At 48.0% G+C, this 22,545-nt stretch overlaps 7 protein-coding genes across 7 annotated transcripts; 4 read left to right on the top strand and 3 right to left on the bottom strand.

Annotated features, from left to right (window-relative positions):
• Positions 1-76: 76 nt before the first annotated feature.
• On the top strand, positions 77-7,596 carry DEU56DRAFT_932992 (uncharacterized protein; the record flags this gene model as incomplete). Its single annotated transcript, XM_041358745.1, has 29 exons — positions 77-233; positions 286-520; positions 578-1,470; positions 1,520-2,151; positions 2,229-2,642; positions 2,690-2,790; positions 2,846-3,038; positions 3,085-3,161; positions 3,212-3,344; positions 3,414-3,578; positions 3,630-3,734; positions 3,782-3,957; positions 4,013-4,205; positions 4,252-4,398; positions 4,445-4,888; positions 4,942-5,052; positions 5,100-5,249; positions 5,303-5,396; positions 5,446-5,586; positions 5,638-5,669; positions 5,726-5,819; positions 5,869-6,033; positions 6,080-6,158; positions 6,204-6,339; positions 6,389-6,566; positions 6,613-6,752; positions 6,799-7,178; positions 7,233-7,383; positions 7,433-7,596. The coding sequence occupies 29 exons, from the start codon at positions 77-79 to the stop codon at positions 7,490-7,492; spliced, it is 5,976 nt and encodes a 1,991-aa protein (XP_041201597.1). The 3' UTR covers positions 7,493-7,596.
• Positions 7,597-7,627: 31 nt separating this feature from the next.
• DEU56DRAFT_874247 (CRAL/TRIO domain-containing protein) lies at positions 7,628-8,772 on the bottom strand (the record flags this gene model as incomplete). Its single annotated transcript, XM_041355931.1, has 5 exons — positions 7,628-7,855; positions 7,913-8,162; positions 8,218-8,315; positions 8,378-8,549; positions 8,606-8,772. The coding sequence occupies 5 exons, from the start codon at positions 8,770-8,772 to the stop codon at positions 7,628-7,630; spliced, it is 915 nt and encodes a 304-aa protein (XP_041201596.1).
• Positions 8,773-8,915: 143 nt separating this feature from the next.
• DEU56DRAFT_841106 (uncharacterized protein) lies at positions 8,916-10,527 on the bottom strand. The gene is made up of 6 exons (XM_041354983.1): positions 10,448-10,527; positions 10,268-10,395; positions 10,084-10,203; positions 9,925-10,033; positions 9,336-9,869; positions 8,916-9,285 (listed from the first exon to the last, which is right to left on the bottom strand). Exons 1-6 carry the CDS (start codon positions 10,481-10,483, stop codon positions 9,037-9,039), a joined length of 1,176 nt encoding a protein of 391 aa, XP_041201595.1. The 5' UTR covers positions 10,484-10,527; the 3' UTR covers positions 8,916-9,036.
• Positions 10,528-14,621, top strand: DEU56DRAFT_841088 (glutathione degradosome). The gene is made up of 21 exons (XM_041354982.1): positions 10,528-10,827; positions 10,887-11,026; positions 11,082-11,190; positions 11,240-11,256; positions 11,302-11,799; positions 11,854-12,030; positions 12,083-12,154; positions 12,214-12,348; positions 12,400-12,487; positions 12,534-12,673; positions 12,725-12,816; positions 12,868-13,111; positions 13,168-13,202; positions 13,252-13,327; positions 13,375-13,445; positions 13,495-13,553; positions 13,613-13,759; positions 13,808-13,950; positions 13,998-14,120; positions 14,170-14,244; positions 14,297-14,621. The coding sequence occupies exons 1-21, from the start codon at positions 10,788-10,790 to the stop codon at positions 14,408-14,410; spliced, it is 2,595 nt and encodes an 864-aa protein (XP_041201594.1). The 5' UTR covers positions 10,528-10,787; the 3' UTR covers positions 14,411-14,621.
• A 414-nt stretch (positions 14,622-15,035) lies between these two features.
• On the top strand, positions 15,036-16,848 carry DEU56DRAFT_841080 (chaperonin 10-like protein). Its single transcript, XM_041354981.1, has 7 exons — positions 15,036-15,257; positions 15,318-15,354; positions 15,414-15,475; positions 15,535-15,684; positions 15,736-16,105; positions 16,169-16,390; positions 16,443-16,848. The coding sequence occupies exons 1-7, from the start codon at positions 15,163-15,165 to the stop codon at positions 16,776-16,778; spliced, it is 1,272 nt and encodes a 423-aa protein (XP_041201593.1). The 5' UTR covers positions 15,036-15,162; the 3' UTR covers positions 16,779-16,848.
• DEU56DRAFT_841072 (RecF/RecN/SMC) lies at positions 16,794-21,466 on the bottom strand. The gene is made up of 17 exons (XM_041354980.1): positions 21,361-21,466; positions 21,221-21,310; positions 21,061-21,165; positions 20,810-21,006; positions 20,388-20,762; positions 19,643-20,338; positions 19,455-19,594; positions 18,622-19,405; positions 18,370-18,568; positions 18,071-18,318; positions 17,715-18,011; positions 17,589-17,666; positions 17,458-17,542; positions 17,358-17,407; positions 17,264-17,306; positions 17,054-17,217; positions 16,794-16,996 (listed from the first exon to the last, which is right to left on the bottom strand). The coding sequence occupies exons 1-17, from the start codon at positions 21,398-21,400 to the stop codon at positions 16,979-16,981; spliced, it is 3,609 nt and encodes a 1,202-aa protein (XP_041201592.1). The 5' UTR covers positions 21,401-21,466; the 3' UTR covers positions 16,794-16,978.
• A 117-nt stretch (positions 21,467-21,583) lies between these two features.
• DEU56DRAFT_841067 (putative 60S ribosomal protein L25) lies at positions 21,584-22,460 on the top strand. The gene is made up of 4 exons (XM_041354979.1): positions 21,584-21,862; positions 21,922-22,071; positions 22,127-22,196; positions 22,252-22,460. Exons 1-4 carry the CDS (start codon positions 21,666-21,668, stop codon positions 22,264-22,266), a joined length of 432 nt encoding a protein of 143 aa, XP_041201591.1. The 5' UTR covers positions 21,584-21,665; the 3' UTR covers positions 22,267-22,460.
• The last annotated feature ends 85 nt before the right edge of the window (positions 22,461-22,545 follow it).

The following is a 22,545-nucleotide window of genomic DNA, read 5'->3' as shown; positions in this document are numbered from 1 at the left end:
CGCTAGTCTTCCGGAAGGCCACTTGGCACGAGGCACTGCTCCTGTTCGCGGCTGTCTTTTAATCAGCTCGTTCATCATGAACGGCCATCATTGGCAGCAGCAAGCTGGTCATGACGCACGCAGCCAGTTCTCACCAGACCCTATAGCACATGGCCATACTCCCAACTCGACCCACGAAGCTCACAGGTTGTTTGCCGCGTACCCAACGGCTTCTGCGACGCCTTCGACGCACGGTTAGAATTTTACACGTTGTAACACGTCGAGCGCGTTTAACAATTCACATAGTGACAAGACACATGAATCATTTATCTGTGTCCGCACCTAACCCCGCCTACTTGCAACGGACCTATATCGAATATAACTCTGGTACACAATATCAGCCAGCTCCAGCGCCTTCCCCGTTCTCAGAATTCTCTAATGAGCTCTCCTACCTTTCAACCACTTCGATGCCCACAGGTGATTCGCGTTACTGGCACAATACAAGGGACGACTCTGTGAGGCTACTGTCCCAAGGCGGCTCGTACGTCAAAATGTTGTAATCGGCGTGCTAACTCAATAGTAACATCTCTAGACATAGATTTGCTACTTCTCAGTTTGCATCTCCATGGCTACAATCTCAGCCTCAGTCAACGTATCATCCTCTTCCGTTTGCTCAGTCATTGATTCAGCGCATGAACCCTCCTGCCGCATACCCCACCCCACCTCCACCTGGCATTCGAAGCACGTCATCTTCTCTTGCTTTTGCATTAGGACATCCCCTATCGTATCCTAATCAATCAAAACCACCCACCGAACCCGTTTATCGGCGTAAAGAGCCCATTGCAGCGTTTAACGACTTCATTGCTCAGAAGAATCGAGACGTCGAAATGAAACCAGCTGAACGAGACATCAAAGGAGACGAGCCACAAAATTCTACCCAGCCTTCTACCCAACCTCCATCTCAGCCTAGGACCCCTCGGTCTGTGCAATCCAACTTCCATGAAACCGTACAGCCAGCCGTTCGATCCCTGCCAATTAACGTTCCCCCGAGCACCCCTACATCCACACAGCAGACTCCGCACTCTACTCCTCGCCTTTCTCGCCTTCCAATCCCGCTGGCACCCACAGACAACAGCGTGACTCCTCAGAAGCGAAAATGTGCTGGTGAAGACAAAGGTTCTCCGCTGAAGCGCGTACACACTGTACCGTTAGAACCTCAGGAAGAGCTGAATAATCAGTTTAACTCCTTACACACTAGTACACCCTCGTCGAGAACTACACCGCGTCAGGTGATGGCGTATGTAGCGGTCCCTCCTCTACCAAGCGTATGGAGGACTCCTTCCAAGAAGCAGTCTCTTCCAACTTCTATGCCGACCTCTCCAGATAATTTCGATGCATCAGGATCTGACGAGGACGATGCCCGGTACAAGTTTGGTATCCAAGCCAGTGTGAAGCTGTCTGCGCGACGTACAGGGGATAGAGATGAACGAGGTAGGTCATCTTCAATTGATATTTCATCGATCGCTCATCTTCCCTTCAGCGCCACTCGAAAAGCTCTCTGCGCTTATTGAGGACATTTTCGAAGCTGAAGACTCATTGGCCGTGGACATCGACGTTTCGGAGCTTCCGAAAGACTTTTTTTCTGCACTTACCACAGATTGCTCCCACCCTCATTTGCAACCCAATGTGATCAAGAAACTGACGAAACATCTCAGTCAGCTGGCTCGACCTACAAAACGATCAAGGCGGTCTGCCCGAGATAGCATAGATACTCCGCGAGCGAGGAAGGCGCTAGGCGACATCGACAACACTATTCTTGCGAGACTGCTGAAAATTTTAGAGCGCAGCATCAAAGCTGGGGAAGCTCTCGATCCCTTGCGTGCCTCTGCACACGTCCCCCATGCAGATAAAAATGCATCGCCGCGGAAACCGAAGAAGAGCCCCAAAGCGCAAAGAGTGATTCACCAAGATCGGGATGTCACAGGTTCTGCTTCACTGAACGTTCCAGAGGAAGATACACGCGAGTTAGGGTTAGACAGTGCTGACATACCCCAAGAGCTGACAGAAGCACTCCTCCACAACTTATCGAAGCAGCTAGAAATTGCGCGCGATAGTATCCTCGCTGTGGAATGTTGCGTTGCGTTGTTAAGCGGAGAAGGCCTGACTAAACAGGTTTGCCTTTCTGGTCAATTTGCTAAGATCGATCTAACTCTTGACAATTCATCCTCGCTGTCAACTTCGCAATACAGCTTTACTCCGAGGAGCTCATAACTTCTTGTCTGAGTACAGTCAAGAACCAGCTCACGATGATTCTATACCCATTTGTCGAGGCTGCAGGTCTTGGTGGATCATCATCACTACAACTCCAATGCATACACAGCAACACTCATACACATTCTGGTGATCTTCGACGATTGCTCAGCGAGCTATTCCAGGCAGTTTCGGCAGTACTTCCTCGCATCAACGTGTTGTTTTCTGGTGAAAGTATTGTCATGTCAGATGCAATTATCATTCAGACCGTGTATATCGCAATCGGGCCGTTCTTTGTAGTGGAGTCAGGCGAAGGGGATGTGAAGAGCAAGAAAGATAATGTTGTATTGAATACACTTGGCAATAGCGCTATGAGAGGTCTTCGGTTGGACGCACTCTCAGTCATTCGAAGTGTACGCTGGTCTTTTGTGTTTGCGACTACCACTCATCGTTCGCCTAGATCTTTGCTAGTCATGAGGAACAGCGATCGTGGATCATAGAAGAAATTCTGTCATCACTCATCAAGCTCTCTAACAGTCATAAGAAAGCTGGGCAATTCCGGTCAGTGAAGACTTGCAGATGTTGAGCGCAAGCAACATTGACGTGTCATGTTCAGTTTACGTGATGGTCGTTCCATTCGAACAGTCTCTGCACTTCTGTTTCAGCTCGTACAAACGTCTGCCCATGACGTCCGTGTTGCGGCGCGCAAGATTGCCAGACGTCGCCAGAGTCGTCAAGCTCTTCGTCGACAAGACAGCGTGGCCAATGAAAGGTCGGCTGAGCCTTTGATGGACGAATTGGACGCGGAGGTTAGTGATAATGTTAGCCGTGTCTCACTCCTAACCGTCCCTGCAGGAAATACAGCTTTATATCACGGGGCTCGAGTCTGCGATGAATGCTGCAAAGACGATAGTTGTGTATCTGACACAAAGGTGAGCAAAATGATGCTAGCTTCAGTGTTGATTAAACCGTGTGTCGCTAGATCAGGAAAGGGGAAATTGACCAAGAATTCCAACGAAGCTGAATACCGAACCATTTTTGACAACCTTATTTCCGACCTTCTTACCGTCCTGTACTGGCCAGAATGGCCAGCTGCAAGTCTCTTGCTCAGTATTGTTTGTAAATTCATGGTCAGTTTTCTTTTTCACCTTTGACTGTGAATCCCTGGACAAATGTTGTTACAGGTGTCTTCTCTAGATGACGTGAAGACGAGCACCCAAACCGACACAAATGCTGCAAAAAGTATTGCGCTCGATCACCTAGGTGTCATTGCCGCACGAATACGTTCAAGCTCTTTGAAGGTAAAAGTACGCGACAATGACAGGCACGGCCTCCACTCTCTTGATGAGGTCTGTATTTGATCCAAGTCTTATCAGCAACCATTTCCTCAAACCTTGCAGGTTATCTCTTCCGGCGATGTCAATCACTTGGACATACTCATATCTCGACACCAGTCAATATTTTCCCATCTTTATAAAAGAGCTTCTGAAGACCAGGCGTATGACGTGAGTGACCTCATTCCCACAGTTGCATTACTGCTGACATGCAAAAGAGTGCCAATGATCTGACGGCAGCTACTTGGGGTCAAGAATTAGCAGTCGCTCTCAAGCAACTTGGCGCTTCAGCACAGGAAGAGGGCATGGGTCCGCAGTCCAAGCTTTACGCCAAGCTGAAGTCCGCCCTCAGGGAGGTTTGGAAGGATGTGTCAAATGATGTTTTTGATGTCGGGTAAGCTTATATTCTACCTTGCCTCCGAATCGCTCGAGTTAACATGCTCTGGCAGCTCACAGGAGGAAGCAAATAGGGTTGATCGTTACGCTGAAGAAATTGGGACTATCCAGACACTAAGAAATTCCTTCGGGCCAATTCTAAATGTTGTCCTGCTTGCACTTGATGCGCCTGCTGTTTTCATGCGCACAAAAGCATTGCGAGCACTCGGGCAAATTGTGAATAGTGACTCCAGCATCCTAGCAGCGGTACGTAAGCGGTTCATTGAATCAGCACTTACTAACAAACCACAAGCCAAATGTCCGTCGGGCGATCGAAAGTCATTTGCTCGATAGTTCCCCAGCTGTGCGTGATGCCGCTGTAGAACTAATTGGGAAGTACATGATAGAGTCGCCAGAGGTTGTCGGGGACTATTACGCGAAAATTGCCGACCGTATCGCAGTAAGAGCATTTCATTGGTGGAGGCTCATTTAACTGACTCTTTCAGGATACGGGACTTGGGGTTCGGAAACGTGTGATCAAACTCCTCAAGCAATGTTACGCTGGCACAGAGGATCTTTGTCGACGCATAGATATCGCGACAAAGTTAGTCCTTCGCATGCTAGATGAGGATGATACAGTGAAGGATTTGGCCATCAAGACGGTTGAGGAATTATGGTTCCAGGCTGCATCACAGAGTGGAGTCCCTAAAACCCGGTCAGTGCCGCCATCTGGTCCTGGCCAAGACAAGGGGCCACTTCTCTCCAAGGTCTCGGTTATCATGGGCGTATCAGCCAACTTTAAGGATCGGCAATCACCCCTGGAGGATATGTTACATAAAGTAATGTCGAACCAAGAAGCTGCTAGCGCATCGTATTTGCGAGGAAATTACTCTGAAATTTGTGAAGTCCTTATTGATGGTCTGGTAGACGCCTCGGACTTGCCGGGATTCGTAAGTGCAGGTGCCTTATTGTACTGATATTTGTTGACATATTCTATTGGCAGACCGTGCACAATTGTGTCAGGACTATATATCTCTTCACTACGGCACACCCCTCTGTCCTCTCAGGAGCAAACGCGTCTACTTTGCTCCCGTATCTCAAGAACCCCTCTTCGGTAAGAATCCACCATCGTAAACACAATCAAATCTAAATATGCATCAGTCCGAAGAGCTTGTTGTTTCCGATTATTTGCTAAAGATTTTCCGTTTATCAATACCTCACATGCCCAAGACTGCAGTAAAGTTTGGTCAGGAACTACAACTTGTATTGCAGCCGATGATCGTTAAACCATCCCACATCGGGGGAGTCGTGGTAAGTTAGTTGTTTGATGATTGCTGCTATTTATTTACCCAGTCGTACTATAGAGTCTGCAAGAAAGTGTAGCTTGCATGTGCGGAGCGGTGCAGCATCTAACACACGATTTTAATCGTCTGGTCGCTCTAGTAAAGTCTTGCAATGGTATGAGGACTTTGTTCTTGGGTAGATCTATGCTCATATAATGCTCTAGCTCGATTGCAGCAGGCCATCGCTCGCCCGGCCTCTTACCAAATGACAGCAGTTGAAAACAGGACATTGTCCATTCTCATTTTTATTGTCGCTTTGCTCGGTGAACACTGCGATTTCGACCGCCTCCGCGATGACCATCCAGGTAAAGCTGTCGCAAATGTCCGTGACTTCAGTAGTTTGACATTGATTTAAGACTTCCTTTCAGATTTGAACTCTGTGTCTCCCGTACCGTCCTTTAATTTTGTAATCTGACTTTTCAAACTCATATCCATTTCTTCCAGGGACCCATCGTGGAACACATTTACAAGAGCTTGCTGGAATTATACGAGAAGTACAACGACGTTGGTCTGAAGGGACGCATCCTCCAGTGTCTTGGTAAGCCTCATCACTGTCTCTGGTTCGTAGAATACTCACCCCCGTGAAGGCTTTTTGTTCCGTGCACAACCAACATTAATGACACTGGGACGATCCGCTTCCATCATGGATGACATTTTTCACTCGTCTGATCTTGAAAGCCGCGGGCGACTTTTGCGGATCATGCACGACTTCTTAGTGTCCGAATCTATGAAGCACCATGAGGAGCAGAAAGGTTAGAGCCGTGTTTTGTGCCCTTGTGCTATACTTATCCTCTTCAGGAGGCACCAAAGGCAAGCAAGGGGGTGTAGTGGATATGGCAGAATTGGTAGGCAACACAGATGGTTTTGCTGACTCCGGGTAGGTCAAACAATTCTTCGCAAGGATCTGCTAATGAGGATACAGTGTCAGCTCAGCCGTTGTTCAGCGATATATATCCTCAATTCTGGATGCGGCCCTGTCTCAAAATTCTCAGATCCAGAATGTTGCCGTTGACATTCTCAGCTTCACCATCAAACAGGGTCTCGCCCATCCTCTGCAAGTGCGTGCTTTGGTCTTCGTCCGATTTTCATTGACCCCAGTTTCGGAAGTCCTTCCCTGTCATTGTTGCATTGGAAACTAGTCCAAATGCCGCCATCAGCTCACGGGCCAATGCGCTCCATGCAATACTTTGGAGTAAACACGCGTCTCTGTTGAATGCCCGATATATCATTAGTGCAAGACAGTCGTTCGACTACCAGAAAAAAATCTCCGTGGACGCCGTCAAAGGTTTGGCAATTTAAATTTCTAGGACATGTTCTGAACTTTAATGTAGGCTATCGAACGCAACCGGAACCAACGGCACTGCTTCAGAGGTGGTATTCTCTTGTGCGGGAGAAAAGAGGATCTCGTCAAGACTTCCTGAGGGCTCTGCTGAAATCTTTTGATGTCAACCCTTCTTTGAAATCATCACAGGTAATGTACTGCCTCATATTGCTTGATGAGGCTCACGGGACACCAGGATGATGTTGACTTCGCAAGGTACATGGCGGAGAATTTTGCTTCTCTTGACTACAGAACACAAGAGGAGGTCATCACTGTTGTTAAACACTTGACGTCCGTCTTATCAACCGCTGGCATGCAAGTGATCGACCTTCTCTCGCCTTCTCACCTCCTAGCGCAGCTGCACGATACTCCACCCTTCCATAATGAATCTCATCAGTTACCATTATCAGGCTTTCCTACGCCTTCGATTGATCAGGAAATACCAAATCCTCCATCTTCCTCTGCCCCTCCTGACATGCCCCACATCGACGTTGCTGTCATGAGAAGCTCGATAACCATTGGGATTGTCATGCTTCTTAAAGCCCATCTTAAATCTCTTTACGGGCTTTCAGAAGAGTGGGTCTTTTGCGTGGAAATCAATTCATCCTGCTAACCTTTCTTTCCTCTCAGGAAATGCTCTAAATTCGCGCTCGGCAAGAAAAGCGCTATCGGTGACAAACCTGCTATCAAACGTCACCAACTTCCGATTGCATGGACCCGCCTCCCTTATGCCACTATTTCTCTCGTCCAGGAGCACGACTCGACTGCTCACAGGCTGGCAGTGAGTATTTCTCCACTCCCCCCATCGTAAGGCTGACATAGTTGTCTAGTTTATTGAAATTTGGAATGAGGATGGTGTCACTGCAGAACCTGAAGATGACGATGTATAGCTGCTCAGATTTTTTTCTACTCGCTATCGACTTATTCTACATATCATCGTACACATTCCCACTTGTAATGTAACATACAACGTCGTCACAAGACCACCTTTAATTAATTGGTATCATTCTCGTGAAGAACTGACCTCAGGGTTTTACCATGGAGCCGTCTACAAAGAGTATAGGACCCTTAGGCATCTCACCAATAACTTCTTTGATTGCGTCATCTAGGTTTGGGTCATCTTCAAATTTCCATGGCAGCTGTCCACCATAAGACTGTGGAATATCCTTCTCATCGATTAGCGATCTCAACGTAGGACCTGGATTTTTGCTCAAGATATGAATTTTGTTCCGAGTACCTTCGTCGAACCAGGTCTGAGGGAAGGTCGGCATTATAAGTATACCAACATGAATATTTGTGGATGGAAAGACCTTGATCCAATTCCATATTGTGGGAAAGAAAGATGGCGAGTTGACGATGGCGATTGTATTGAGGGTCTCTGGATAATTCGCCGTAGCCATCGCAGAAGCCACCTGCAGATGGCTTCGTAGAGACCACATTGCAGACAAGGATACCTGCTCCAAATCGATTATAGTAGTCACTGATGATATTGGTGTTGGTGCAGAAAGATGGGAGCACAGCGGCAGCACAAAGCGCGTCATCGCCTCATGGAGCACAACACTATGCAAGCTGTCGCTTCAGCTAACGATGTGCTGCAATTCAAATGCGTACTGACATTCGCTGGTATCGACGCTCCGAAGGCGCAGACTCAAGTTCCTTCCGCAACGGCGCATCTAAGGAAGCAAGGCGGTATACATAGACCGGCAGGCCAGTCTGTGGACCAAAACATCGCCATCGGATTGCTGATACGGTGACCGAAATAAATTTCATCTGACCTTATCACGACGACCTGTCCATCGAGGGTAGAATATCCTGGCTGATTCCATCTCATTAGTCTCAAAAGTACGAAACAGCTCGTCAACGTTATGTTGTTTGCGCCAGGCTTCTGTGTCGGAGAACTGCTTTTGTGCTTTGTCTACGTCGTACTGCCGGGCTCGTAGGAAACGCCTGAAACACCGTAAGCCTGGGTCGAACTAGATGACACAGTGTATAGTGGAACGTACAGTAGAGTTGAGTCATCATGAGATGCAGGCGTATCATCGGAGGGAGGCTGGTACAATCCTGCGTCACGGAGCTTTGACTTGAACGCCTCAAGTGATTGTCCTCGATTGTCGCTCACGGGTATTGGTATTATAGCTGCCTCAGGGCTACTATGAGGCGCATCTGGCATATTGTGATAGTCGAAGAAGGGCTGATTGAAGAAGGTCGTCGGTCGATGACCGACTAGTAGTCGCGGAGTGACGATGGTTAAGGCTAGTGCCGCAATATGATAGCTTATAGACTGCAGCTACTACAACTTCAAGGATTCGCACATACGATCAGGTACCTGCAGCTGGGCCCAGTCTTAAGTAGTTTATTAACTACTGATATGGAGCTATCACAAACTCATGTCCCAATAGTAGTGCATCCTACTAGTATCCATATTACGTTACGGTCAGGTGCTGTCTAGCTTTCCACATGTCTCCCAAAGCTCCTTTAGAAGCATTTTCTCGTCCTTGTTCATGAATAGCATGATCGTGCCGAACCGCTGGACTTTTGATAAAGATACCAGATATTGACGCACATCACCCGGAGCTGCGATTTGTTGATCTATGACTCGTTCAAAATGCTGAAGTATCGATGAGAGTAAAATTGGCTCAAGTGACGCCTGGAACATCTTGGGAAGCGACATTGGTGGTATTCCCTGAATAAAGCAGTTTAGAAATGTGGCAAGAAGAGCGTTGAATCACATACAGAAATGATGTTCCAACGATCTTCGTCTTTCATGTGCGACTCCCACATCTTTGTGAAGTTAAAGAGAGTCATAGGAGCTTTTGGGACAGTGTCATCAACCGTGGGTGGAGGCGAGATTATCGCTGTAGCCGCGCCAGACATTTCGTCGTCTCTAGCAAACAACGTATGGTTGCCAGATGGTCGGAATATCCCCCCACCAACGCGTGAGGCCTTTGCAGCATCTCGTAACTGCTTTGCGTCTTTGAAACTTTCCGTTCTCGTTGAAGTCGTTTGCTTCGGTAGAGGTGACATAGTGCTCGGTTCTGGTTTGATGCTGGATGAACTAGGTTCGTCACTCCGAAGTAACACCCGGGAAGAAATTGGCTGCAGAAGCCCACTGTCCCCAAGATCTTGAGGCTGCTTTTTAGCATCTTCTGCTGCTAGCTCTTCACGACGATGATGCGACGCTTTAGAACGGTTCTCAACGATCTCTATTGGAATGCGCTTCCGCCTTGTCGCTGGAGTAGCTGGTATAGTTCTTGGACGAGAAGTGGTCTGTAGGTCAAAGGTTGCTTCAACAATCATGACTTATAATGTTTGCAGTACCCACTGCACTGTCATGCTTCTGCTTCTGATCTTGAATTAGTCTATCAACTTGTAAAAGTTCCTCCTTCACAGATTGATTAGAGGGCTCCCGTTCGGATGCCGCGACGAAATCTATAAGATGGATATTGAAATCGATTCAGCACGGATGATATTTTACTCCCCTGTAAGGGCCATATCTAAGTGACCCAGACCCGTTCGAGCCTGACCTCTACGAAATAGAGCTTTCACATTGCCAGGGCTCAGCTTCAAAACGGTGGTGCAATCTCGTTCTGCATCCTCGTTCCTAAGAACACGGAAGTTAGTTACCCGGTTGCAGACATCAAGGATAGATAACAGAATAAACGTACTTGCCTAGTTTCAAGTACGCTGCTGCGCGGTTTAGAGGAAATGTCGGGTCATCGGTATCCGCCAGGATTGCGGATGTATAGTGGCCGACTGCAGCTGGGTAATCACCCGACTTGAAAGCTGCATTGCCCTGCAAAATGAGAAGATGACGCCTGAGCTCCCCTTTGCTGACGACAACTTACCTGATCTTTCGCTATTTTCGCTCTATCTGATGCCATAGAGTGGTGCTGCTGGCAGTGGTTGGACAAAAACCGTAACTAGCAAAAGTACATAAATGGTAAAATCATTGAGTGTAAAGTGATCGTCTCCCTTCGTCGCGTCCTTGCACACGATCAGTATTTACTATTTATCTAGTATCGAAGGCGTGTTAAGGGTCCTTAAGGTATGTACTTATTATCGTTATTATCGTAAGGGTTATGCCTTTCAGTCTGAACATGTGCCCACCAGCTTCCATTACGCCCATTTCGCTTCTTGGATTGAAAGTTGAGCAGTTGCCGCTTAACCGGCGGCACCTGTCTCATAATGGTAGATGAATCGCTGTCCAGCGCAGTTATTCCCCATCGTACGTTTACCCCATCATGTCCCTCTCTAGTCGACCTGACATTCTATGCCATGGAAAAGCATCCGTTAGCCGTCCCATCCCCTCAGCTGCACCGTCTCCTCGCTTGCTACACTCCCTTGGAGATGAACACAGATCTGTCCTTAGTTTAATGGCAAACGCAGACCATATCTTTACCGGTGGACAAGGTCAAGATATCGCGGTGTGTGTTAGAATTTATCGGTAATGTTTATATTCTCAAGGCTCTGCTGTTCAAGGTCTGGGACAAACACACATTTACACTCAAGACTTCCCTTCGTGGTCATACTGGAAGCATCCTGGCCCTTGAGCTTGCGGAGGAGAAAGGCTGGCTTTTTAGCGCTTCAGGTAGGTCTTCTCGTACTATTGTTTGCCGTCTTCTTAGCACCCTGGCTAGGTGATAGCACTATCAGAGTATGTCTATCTCCTTTGATAGATGCTTATACTGATGGAAGTCAGGTTTGGTCTACAGTGACATTTCAACCAATCTACATCCTGAATCCATATCTTGAAACGGGAGCAGGTGATCTGTTTTCCCTCGCCTGGAACCCAGCGATACAGGTCGTCTACATTGGTTGTCAGAATACTTCACTTCAATGGCAAGGGTTCTCCAAGTTGCAGCTTGACCGGCGCACAGAGGAGCAATCCGGCTCAGGCACATCAACTCCAACTCGTAAAGTTCACAAATTCTTCGATAGTTATCCGCAATACACACATCGCCCTGCGGATCTTCAAGCCAACAACTTCAGCTTGTCTCCCTCAACCAGTCAGGGTGCATTCGTTGGAACCAATTCTTTGATAAACATCCCAGCAACAAATGTCATCGACTCTGCTCATTTCGGCTATATATATTGCATGGCTCTTTTACCTTCAACAAGGGAAGGCACAGGGAATCCTGCGCAAAAGCAGGTTCGGAACTATTATCTCATCACTGGAAGCGGGGATGAAACCGTCAAGGTTTGTCTCATCTCAAGTCAAGGGATGGGTCAGCTCACTCTGTACCGCTGACAGATTTGGCGTTGTGACCCATCTGGTCTCAGCATGATGCACTCTTTCGATTGTCAGCATGGCGCTGTACTTTCGCTCGTCACTTCCGGGGAGACGATCTACGCTGGATGCCAAGATGGGCACGTGAAGGTGCTTGACTTCGAAACGCGGACGCTTGTTAGATCGATCATCGTTCAAGAAGTAGGCGCATCAACGTACGATTTTGTGCAAGGATCTCATATTTGTATACCAGAATGTCGACGTCCTTTCGCTATCAATCATGCAGTCTGATCTCTACACATGCTCTGCCAATGGTCACATTCACGTAGGCGTGCAAGATCCCTTTTTTTCGTCGCCACCCTGAACCATTTTTGTATTTCTCAGAGATGGTCGTCTTCATTTGATTGCACAGCGTCGTGGCGAGCTCATGACGGTATCGTGCTCTCCTCCGTTGTCTCCTGTTCTTCCGACCGCAAGTCGTTTTGTCTTGTTACCGGGGCTAACGATGGTTTCGTGAAGGTGTCGTGGTGTTTGCTAATAGCTTGTGATAACTTACCTGAAAACCTACAGGTTTGGGCAATTGTTCCAAAAGCCGAAGACAATCTTTCCCAGTTGCGCGAGGTCAGCACGCCGATATCTGATTCGGATGCCACCCAAGGCATGTCATGTTTTCATCTACGCCCCGCAAATACTTAATTTGGTAGGAGATACAATGACTTATGCACTCTCCAAGTTCGTGTCAATTCCAAGTGTAAGCAGTGACCCGAGCCATAGAGAGGATTGTCGTCAAGCCGCAATTTGGCTGAAGAAATGCTTGAACCAGCTAGGTGCTCAGTCGGCTCTGGTGAAAATGCTCGATTAGTCCCCTCTCTTTTGCTCACGTACAACACCTTAGCTGCCTACTCATGAAGCCGGAAGTCCCCTTGTTCTAGGGACTTTTCATGGAACGCAAGGGAAACATCCAAAACCAAGAATACTATTTTACGGGTACTACCACTGTTTCACAGGACTTATCTCCCCTCATAACTTCAACAACAGGCACTACGATGTTATTTCAGCTCCTCCGGAAGGGTGGGGCACTGATCCCTTCATTGTGTCGGGTCGTAACGGTTATCTTTATGGACGAGGGGTGACGGATGATAAAGGTCCCATCATGGCTGTAGCTTGCGCTGCTGCAGAACTTCTCCAAAACCGCGCTCTTGGTGTTGATCTTGTCTTCCTTATTGAGGGTGAGGAGGAGACTGGGAGTGCTGGATTTGTTGATGCAATCAAAGAACACAAAGTGGGATCCCGTCATGTTACACTCGCGTGCCTACGTTCATTTCCGTTCTTTTTCAGCACCTGATCGGGAACATAGATGCCATCTTACTCAGGTAGGTTGTTGCCGACCCATCTGTTTTTCCTTTGTTCATCTGCGGCCAGTAACTCGACCTGGATTTCTGAGTATCATCCTTGTATTACGTATGGTCTCCGCGGTGTCGTACACTCAACAGTGGAGGTACTAATTTTCGCTATCACGCGACTTCAAACTGATGTGTGTTATAGATAGCGAGTGGTGTGCCGGACTTGCACTCTGGTGTTGAAGGAGGTGCTGCCCCTGAGCCGATGTTTGATATGTACGTCCACGACCCCCAATGGCCAGATCCGGACTCACGTTCAACTCAGGATTCGCCTTCTTGCAACTCTGATGGGTGGTGAAGGAAAGGTGGCCATACCGGGTTTTTGTTCGTTCACATCCAGTGCACATCGATTTTTCTTGAGCAGGCTGATGCGGCATCTATAGACAACCGTGTTCGCTCTCAGACTGAGGCCGAAAAGCAATTGTACGACGTTTTGTCCAATGTAACCCAAAAACCTGGCTCTGTGCTATCTTCGCGATGGAGTGAGCCGTCCTTGACTGTACACAACATAGATGTGTCTGGACCTGGGAGTAAGTCGCACGTTCCACTCACACCTGAACGTTGCTCATTATTTCAAGACTCGACTGTGATCCCGGGCAAGGTCACTGCGAAAGTGTCCCTCCGCATTGTTCCAGACCAGGAGTTGGAAACCATCGCTCAGTCTTTAGTTGATCACCTCAAAGGGTCCTTCGACAATTTCCAATCACCCAATCAGCTTTCTGTGCGTAGTTCATGCTTGATCATCCCGCAGCTCACAGTATCTCGTAGGTTAGCATTGACCGCACAGCTGATTGGTGGCTCGGCAATTTGGATGGCCCCTGGTTCAAAGCACTCAAGACTGCTGTGCGCGACGAGTGGAGTGTAGAACCATTACTCATCCGAGAGGGTGGCGTGAGTGATCTGCATAGATCAGGTTTCCCCTTTCTCACTGTTTATGAAGTCTATCCCATCGATTCCTTATCTAGAAAAGGAATTCGGCTGCCCTGCACTTCACCTCCCACTTGGACAAAGCACCGTGCGTCTAGCCTTGACCTTTTCTCCCTTGAAACTGATGATCAGCAATCAAGGATCAAGCACATTTGCCTAATGAGCGCATTTCTCTGAATAATTTATGCAGGGGAAAGTCGGTCATCAAGCGTTTCCTATCGATAGCTACAAACATTCATGCCCAGACAGAGTGAAAATCACTTAATCTTGATTTGCACGTACGTCTTGTGCTCCTTATATTTCGTTTTGAAATGCTACATCAGAATGTTGTAGATAGGGGATTACGGCTCTGCTTGACTGTGCGTCAGGAACGTAATAAGAGTTAGTATGCAACTTGCTAAACATCGCAAGAACCCTCACATGCATTCGTTCAAAATTTCAGTCATCTCTTATAAAACCATTGACTGTTCAACTGGGTTGTGCATCTATGATGCTCATATTTGTAGGTTCCAGTTCGGCTCGAGACCAGCCTAGCTTATACTACCATGGACAAGTCATAGCTGTACGTCAGACTGGTCATCATTGAGTCTAGGTCCCAGCAGGCTTAACAACGAGTGACCCGGTGACTGGATACATGTTCGAATTCTCACCTGTATTCCCCATCCTGGCAGGCTCTTGAGGCAGCTGATCAGTTTTGACTAAAACTGGGCTACAAACATTGCTGGTTCTCTTCGTTTACGTGACTTGTCTGGTTCCGAATCGTCATCATCTATGCACCTGCTGACCGGGACCGTGGACCGACGCCTGTTGCAAATGGGTTCTGTTATTTACAGCGTATTACTTACGGGAGTCCGACTGTACCGTGGCAAATCCACGAATGCCACATACTAATAGGGCCTTCGTCACGGTGCATATTCACTACAGCCCCTACTAAGAGGTAGCTTCGAGGATCTCCCGCAAACTAGCAGTCTTGAGTCGCAAAGGAATCCATAATAGGCCCCCTCCCATGACTTCTATGGCAAACGATTTGAGTTCACAACGCGCTGTGCGGTGGCATCCACCTTCTTATGACATTCGTGTCGAAACACTTCCCATTCCTGAGTATGTTTATCCTTCGTTTGTTGCATCATTAGATCTCACTGACTTGTATTTTGTTCCAAGGATTGAACACCCTGATGATGCGATAGTAAAGATTAAGGTTCGCAGATGTGCAGCAGATATCTTTGATATGTTCTTGAATCTTGACGTACCTCATAGCTTGCTGGGCTATGTGGTAGCGATCTACACATGTACCGTGGAACAGCGAGACTCACAGAGCCGTAAATGAATCCAGTTATTACCCAGAGTGTCTTATGAACTCAAAAGATGCACGTTCCAGCTGCATCATGGGTCACGAATTCATCGGCGAAGTTGTTGCACTCGGTGCAAGTTTTCATTCTAATTCTACCGGCCGGCCGCACTTGTACTCCACGCTTCGTGTCGGCGATAAGGTTGTCTCGCCGTTCACAGTCTCTTGTGGGGAGTGCCAGTGCGTCAGTTTCGTTTCACCGACTTCAACCAGTATTCTCATGTGTTACAGTTTTTGCAGAGTGGGATTCACGTGCCGTTGCATCGAGTCTCGTTTATTTGGCACTCCTATGACTCCAGGGGGACAAGCTCAATATGTTCGCGTTCGCAGGGCCGGAGGTACCTTGTACAGTCTGCAGGAAATTCCTGACGGGTCTTTGCTCGCTGACTCCTCTTTGCTGTTGCTGTGCGACATCCTTCCAACCGGAGTGTTTGCTGCATTCCAGGCACTCAGTCACGCCAAAACTCTACCATTTACAACCAGGCAACCATATCCGCTTAGTGCGAGTCCGTCGCAAGCGGGAGATGTTTCATTTCTACCCCTCTTGGAAGAAGACACATCATTGACTATGGCGGTGATAGGGTTAGGCCCTGTGGGGGTGGTGAGTCCATTACGATGTCTAACATCTCGTTATGTTTTGATGCGGTCGCCGTGCACTTACCAGTGCGCGTGTATTGCTCTCCTTGACATGCTCGTCACGCGAAAGGTGAAGTTCAGTGTGATAGCCATTGACCCGAATGAAGCCAGGAGGACAAAAATGGCGTCAATCTACTCAATCATCAGCGGCACCCAACAATTTGGTGAATTTCAGGTAGCAGACACCAGCAATGTCAAAGAAATTGTCACAACTTTGACCAAGGGAGTCGGTTGCAACGCCGTTCTTGAAGTGAGCTCGATGCAACCTGCCTATGGACATTGACTCAAATCATCAATACAAGGTCGTTGGTAACACCAGTGCACTTCGGCTTGCTTACGAGCTTGTACGACCATTTGGCTGTATCAATTCTGTCGGAGTTCACAGCGATCATGCTGTACCATACAAGGGCGTTGAGCTTTATGACAAGAATGTGTCACTTGACTTTGGTCGGTGTCCAGTGCGTGCTATGTTCCCAATGGCACTGGAGCTGCTCCTGAAAAGGCAAGATGTATTGGGATTGGTGGGTGGGGAAACAAGCTTGGTGGAGAAAATAGCGAGTTTCGATGATGCGGCGCAGATATATGACGATTTTGACAAGGGGAAATGCGGGAAGGTCTTGTTTGACCCATGGAAGTAGTCCATACAAGTCAAAAATTGTACGTCGTTGCCTTTATTGATTGCACAAGACACGGGTGTTCCATCGGGTATTGGAGATCAAAATAACTCTTCATGGATAAATTACAATACAGGATAATAACGATAACAGTGAATACGACAAGCAAATACGGACAGCGTATGATAAAAGTAAACTTGGTTTGATGTCTTGTGAATCATTAATTATTGAGCTTGAGCCTCCTGAATGAAAATACTGGTTACGATCCAGGCTCAAAAGGTAAATTATTAAAGACCGACCTGGTCCACGAACTCCATGGCCTCCTCTCGTTTGATGCTCCTGATAGAACTGACTTTTTGGTTGTTGAAGAGCACGCCATAGAACTTGTCCGCAGTAACCAACATTTCTGGCCTGAAGGTAGTCGTAATGAATTGAGCAGAATGCGAAAGAGATTTGATCATGTCTGAAAATAAATTAGCCCGGGTTTGTGGTGTGACACAGGGACCTACTCGCGACAGCAGTTCGATATTGCGCGTCCAGATTTGCGTCGATCTACATGAAACATGACTCAAAGGCATATCCCGTAAGATTATTTCAACGGACCTCGTCGAATAAGTAGAAAGGAGCTGGATCACATTTCTGGATGGCGAAAACTGGCGAAAAAGCTCAAAAACATCGTTATCTCTAACAGAAATACAATTACCTGTCGCAAGTGCGACCAGGGATTTTTGACCTCCTGATAGCTGTTGTATCCGAAGTCCTTCATCGACCTTGGAGTTGAAGGAAACCTATCACACAATAAGTAAAACAGTAGAACTGCTACAAAGCGATTACCTTTATCGATATACCAGTATAATTGTCGATGCTACTTTGTTGTGTATCATCTCCTTCGTCCATTGCGTCATCTTCGTCCTGTTGCAGATTGAGCAAAGGTATTACACGCTTAATCAGCCTGTTTACCTGGTCTATCCGACGTTGGATGATCAAACGCCCACGACCAGCAGGAACTAGTTTGTCAAAGACCTCTTCAAAGTTGCTGGCGACTTGTTTAAATGTTCGCTCGATGGCTTCATCTTTTCGCTGGTCCAGTACTTGTACCAGCTCCTCGATCGATGTGGCTGACTTGTCTAGATCTTCCCTGCGCTGTAAGAGCTGGTCTCGCTGTTTTGTGAAAGAATTATACTGTTCGAAAGCCTTTTTGTTAACATGCGCGAACTTCTTCAGCCCTTCGTTGACGGCGTGCAGTTTCTTCACCAGCTAAGTGGTGAGATCGTTAGCACACAAAGTTTGGAGACGAGCAGCTGATAAAAACATACTCGATCAAGCTTTTCGTTCGTATATTTATCAAAAGCTTCCTCTGGGAGTACACCTAGGTCTCGGATATTGCGGTTGCACTCCTCCTTACGACCAACAAGCATCTGTTTCTTAGCCAGGTATCGCTCGGTGTTCTTTTGCAGCTTCGTGACACTGCGACTGTCCTCCGATTGTTGATTCTGGGCCTTCTCCAAGTTGGATCGAAGTTCCTGTAGGTCGGCCGTCAATTTATCAAAATCTTTTTCTGCTTCTGTGGAAATACATTTGATTTTACGGCGGACACAAAAGAACAGGAGCCAACCTTGTGCACGTTTCGTCGAAGTGGCTATAGAAGCATCGAGGGATTTGAGTTCACGCAACCGCGCATCCAGATTATCAGCGGATGACGCCTCTCCATTGTTCGAGTCACCCAAGGACTGCAATGTTACCTGCAGCTCTTTTTCCTTTCTCCGCAGGCTTTCATTGAGCTCGATTTCCAAGAGGTTTTTGCGGCTATCAAGCTATGTGTGGTGTAAGTATTGTGTTTCAGGATGCGTCCTATCAGTACACCTACTTCTGTTCTCGATTTGCTCAGCTCGAGCACTCGCTTGCGCCTCTCGTCCACTTGTTGACCAAGAGTATCAATCAGATTAGCTTCATCATCTGTCAGTGCCCGTGTGAGGGGGCTCGCAAGCTCGGTGCGGTACCCCTGCAGCCTCTGCACAATGCCGCTAAGCTCCGTCTCCAATTCGTCCGCCTCATTTTGCAGAGCTACAATGCCCTCACTCAATCTCTCGCGCTCCCTTGAGAGTGATACTGAGTCCGAAAGGAGCACCTCACGGGCTTCCTTTGCCTGCGCCTGCTGGACGCTAAGCACTTGGATCTTCCCTGTTACCTTTGTGATCTCCTGCTCGAGCGTGGTGATGGCAGCTTTAACCTCTTTGGCACGCTTGTCTTCCGCGTCAAATTTGGAGCGCCATGTTGCTACATTCTTGATAGCCTCGATACGCGAACGGCGTACGTCGTGGTAACCGCCTGTAAGAGCACCCTTACGATCGACCTTATCACCGTCCAGCGTGATGGTATTGACACCGTGGCTCTTGACGTACGCAGCAGCAACGGTAAGGTCGCGGCATACCCAAGTCTTGCCAAACACCTGCTGGAATGCCTTGGTATGCGCAGAATCGTACGAGAGCTTCTCGAGGAGAGGAAGAGCATCTTGATTTGGAGGAATAGTGGGTTGCTTGGGTTTGAGGCGGTTGAGAGGCATGAATGTCACACGGCCATTTTTTTCTCGTAGCATGATGTCGAGGACCTTCTGTGCAGTTGCATCGGTATCGACGACAACGTGAAAGAGACTGTGAGGTATGAGCGTAAATAAAGACTGACGTGAACGGAGCGTTGTACCTGTTTCCAGCGGTAAGTTCGATAGCAGTACTAAACGTCGAGTCTGGTATCTCGAAAAGACGATACAATGGGCCATACACACCCTCCAAGTTATGTCGCTCTGCAATTCTGTCAACAGCGCGGAGACCAGAGCCAGTGTCCTATGAGAGTAGATGAGGAATTATCGATTGGGGCACGCATATACTCACTTTGTCCATCATGCCCGCAAGACTACGCTCAGCGGCCCGCAACTCATCACTAGCATGCGCAAGTAATCCATCCAGCTTGGTGTCCTCGCGCCACAACTCCTTCCTGCGCTCAGTAAGTTCGGTCTGCTTCTCCTTGAGTGCTACAAGCTGCTCCCCAATGTCTTTCACGCGCGTTCTCCCATCTTCCAAACTCCCCTGGATGCTGTCAACCCTCCGCTCCGTCTCGGCGACATTCTGCTTTTTCTGTGTGGCGTCTTTCCGAGTAGAATCGAGTGCTGCGGAGCGAGTCCGTTGATATGCCTCCATACTCGCGATCTCCTGCTTGAGGTATGCGTCGCGCTCCGCCTTTGTCCGGAAGCGGTTGACACGGCCTTGCTTGGCAAAGAGCGCGCTAAGCTGAGTACGAGCCTCCTCCATCTTGCGCTTTTCTGCACTTTCTTTTGTGCGGGCTTTTTCCCACTGTGGAATCAATTCACGAAGTTCGCGCTCCTTGCCCTGCGTCGCTTGCTGCACGGACGCAAGCTCTTTTTTGAGTGCGCTATCGTCTCTCTCGCCTGTTACACGGAGATCAGCAACAATGCACTCGAGTTCTGTACGTGCTCGGATGAATTCATTCAACTCGGAGTGTGCGTCTTTCCGTGATATCTGGAGAGATTGGAGCGAATGTTTCGCTTGCGAGATTTGTTGCTCTAGGCGCTGTGAATGCGTCAAGGGTAGAATGAACGAGAAAAGGAGTTGGACGGACCTGTATCTCCTTTTCCCTGGTATCAAACTGCTCTCTTCTCATGTTGGCACCATGCACCTCTCCTCGCCTCTCTTCGTCTATTTCCTCCAAAGCCTCTCCAACCTCCTCCAACTCCCTCTGATACAATGCATACTCGAGACATCGGCGTTCTTTGTCCTTGTCCTGAAACTCGCGCAACTCTTCCTTCTCCTCCTCTAGCTCCGTGAGACGAGAATCGATGTAGTCGATAAGTTCGTTGATCTTTGTGCGTTTGGCGTCTGTCTCAGCCATGATACGGAGAGATTCGGCACGACGCTGTTCGTAGACTTTGGTGCCAGCAACTTCTTTCAAGAGGGCAAGGCGCTCGTGATCTTTCGCATTTGTAAGGGCGGTGATCTGAAAGATTCTGTTAGGAAAGTATGGGAGAACCAGGTGGCACGTACTCGTCCTTGCGGAACGATGTAATACGGATTGGACTTTGAGAAGCCGGCACTCTCGAGGAGATTCATGACGTCAGCTTTGCTAGCGCTTTTCTTGTCGAGACTGTATTCATCTTTCTTGAGACCGATGGTACGTCTTAGTATGACTTCTTCGCGACCGGTTGGAAATCGATTGTCAGAGTTGTCAAACACAATCTCGACTGGTTGCGAGTATGAGAAAGGATGCTAGAGGATTATAGCTGGAAATCTCGCACCGTATGCAGATAACGTGGTCGTGACGGAAACACCTTCGTGCAGGAGAGCCTGTCGCTCCTCCCTGGACATGGAGGTATACGCATCGGACAACACGAAGCGAATTGCTAGCGGGTGTAGGAGTGAGATTGGGATACATAGTCGAGGGGAGAACATAGGCACCTGCAAAGAAGTTGCTCTTCCCTGAACCATTTCGACCTACGACAACATTATGGCGAGGAGAGAAGGGCTCTATCTGTGTCTGATCACGGTCTAGAGTGTGTTAAGTGGAATATCACTGGATGAAGGATAGTCAAACTTACAAGACTTGAATCCCTGAATTGTCAGGGTCTTGATATACATTGTAGGCCAAGGCTGGCGCGTGCTGTAGTAATAACCAGCAGACGCGTGCAGACACCAACGTATCAGTCAAGGCGCGCGTGACACGTGCAACAATTCCTTGTCACGTATCACCTGACGTGATCACACACGTGATTATTGTTATATAATATGACAGGCGAGAACCGGCATTTCCCGATTGCAACTGTATAGTGGTTCGGGGATTGGCGATTGACCTGATCATCGGCCTCCTAGTGTTATTGACGACGGGCAGAACAACTTCATCAAGATGGCCCCTACAAACGTCAAGGCCAAGGCCGCCAAAAAGGCCGCTCTTCAGGGCGTGCACTCGCATTCAGCACGGAAGCAGCGATACTCTGTAACCTTCCATCGTCCCAAGACACTCCGCCTGCGCAGGAACCCCAAATACCCCCGCAAATCCATTCCCCATGCACCACGAATGGACCAGTTCCGTACCATCGTCTCGTGCGTTTTATGCCATGCAATACAAACTAAATTTTGACGGTTCAAAAAATCAATGACAGTCCACTGAACACGGAGTCGGCGATGAAGAAGATTGAGGAGCACAACACGCTCGTCTTTATTGTTGACATAAAGTCGAATAAGCGACAAATCAAGGACGCTGTGAAGAAACTTTACGACGTTCAGGCTGCCAAAATCAACACCCTGATTCGGTTTGTCTCCGTGCAATGAGCTTTAAGATTATCACAATAACCTGATCGTTCTTAGACCTGATGGAAAGAAGAAGGCATACGTTAGGCTTACATCCGACCATGACGCTTTGGATGTTGCAAACAAGGTGATTCACTGCCAACGTGCCGTCGGTTGATACTGTTATTAATGATACTCTATAGATCGGATTCATCTAAGTCTGTTGCATTTTCTACCATTCCGTCGTATGCCTATATTGTAATGCATGATGAATCTACGTTCCTACCCCTAGTTGTGATGATATTTGAGGTCGCATAGTTACAAAATCTGTGAAGTTTCCAGTGCTAGAGCTGACTAGCGCTGACTGCCGTGCCCTAAAAACGGTTCTGTAACCGAGATCATTTGTTGGTGTTACCGTGTGATCGCGATTTGGTACGAAACCTACGCCCGCCGCGCTAGATTGTTTCTGTCTTGTTCATCCCCTCGTTTAAGATTTC

Source organism: Suillus clintonianus, assembly GCF_016758775.1.
Source record: "Suillus clintonianus strain FC179 chromosome Unknown DEU56scaffold_166, whole genome shotgun sequence".
Classification (NCBI taxonomy): Eukaryota; Fungi; Basidiomycota; class Agaricomycetes; order Boletales; family Suillaceae; genus Suillus; species Suillus clintonianus.
Note: the sequence above shows the minus strand (reverse complement) of the source record. Positions and strands in the feature narration are given on the sequence as shown.

Excerpts from the sequence above, each read along its gene's own strand:
- DEU56DRAFT_841106 (XM_041354983.1), bottom strand. The coding sequence starts at position 10,483 with ATGGCATCAGATAGAGCGAAAATAGCGAAAGATCAG. Across the intron at positions 10,204-10,267 it reads GCGTACTTGAAACTAGGCAA|GAACGAGGATGCAGAACGAG; the intron begins GTACGTTTATTC and ends CCGTGTTCTTAG. Across the intron at positions 10,034-10,083 it reads CACTTAGATATGGCCCTTAC|AGATTTCGTCGCGGCATCCG; the intron begins AGGGGAGTAAAA and ends TATCCATCTTAT.
- DEU56DRAFT_841088 (XM_041354982.1), top strand. The coding sequence starts at position 10,788 with ATGGTAGATGAATCGCTGTCCAGCGCAGTTATTCCCCATC. Across the intron at positions 11,027-11,081 it reads GACAAGGTCAAGATATCGCG|GTCTGGGACAAACACACATT; the intron begins GTGTGTGTTAGA and ends CTGCTGTTCAAG. Across the intron at positions 14,245-14,296 it reads TCCCACTTGGACAAAGCACC|GATCAAGCACATTTGCCTAA; the intron begins GTGCGTCTAGCC and ends TCAGCAATCAAG.
- DEU56DRAFT_841080 (XM_041354981.1), top strand. The coding sequence starts at position 15,163 with ATGACTTCTATGGCAAACGATTTGAGTTCACAACGCGCTGTGCGGTGG. Across the intron at positions 15,258-15,317 it reads GAAACACTTCCCATTCCTGA|GATTGAACACCCTGATGATG; the intron begins GTATGTTTATCC and ends TTTTGTTCCAAG. Across the intron at positions 16,391-16,442 it reads GTTGCAACGCCGTTCTTGAA|GTCGTTGGTAACACCAGTGC; the intron begins GTGAGCTCGATG and ends CATCAATACAAG.
- DEU56DRAFT_841072 (XM_041354980.1), bottom strand. The coding sequence starts at position 21,400 with ATGTATATCAAGACCCTGACAATTCAGGGATTCAAGTCTT. Across the intron at positions 21,166-21,220 it reads GAAGAGCAACTTCTTTGCAG|CAATTCGCTTCGTGTTGTCC; the intron begins GTGCCTATGTTC and ends TACACCCGCTAG. Across the intron at positions 21,007-21,060 it reads GACCACGTTATCTGCATACG|TCGAGATTGTGTTTGACAAC; the intron begins GTGCGAGATTTC and ends ACTCGCAACCAG.
- DEU56DRAFT_841067 (XM_041354979.1), top strand. The coding sequence starts at position 21,666 with ATGGCCCCTACAAACGTCAAGGCCAAGGCCGCCAAAAAGGCCGCTCTT. Across the intron at positions 21,863-21,921 it reads CAGTTCCGTACCATCGTCTC|TCCACTGAACACGGAGTCGG; the intron begins GTGCGTTTTATG and ends AATCAATGACAG. Across the intron at positions 22,072-22,126 it reads AAAATCAACACCCTGATTCG|ACCTGATGGAAAGAAGAAGG; the intron begins GTTTGTCTCCGT and ends GATCGTTCTTAG.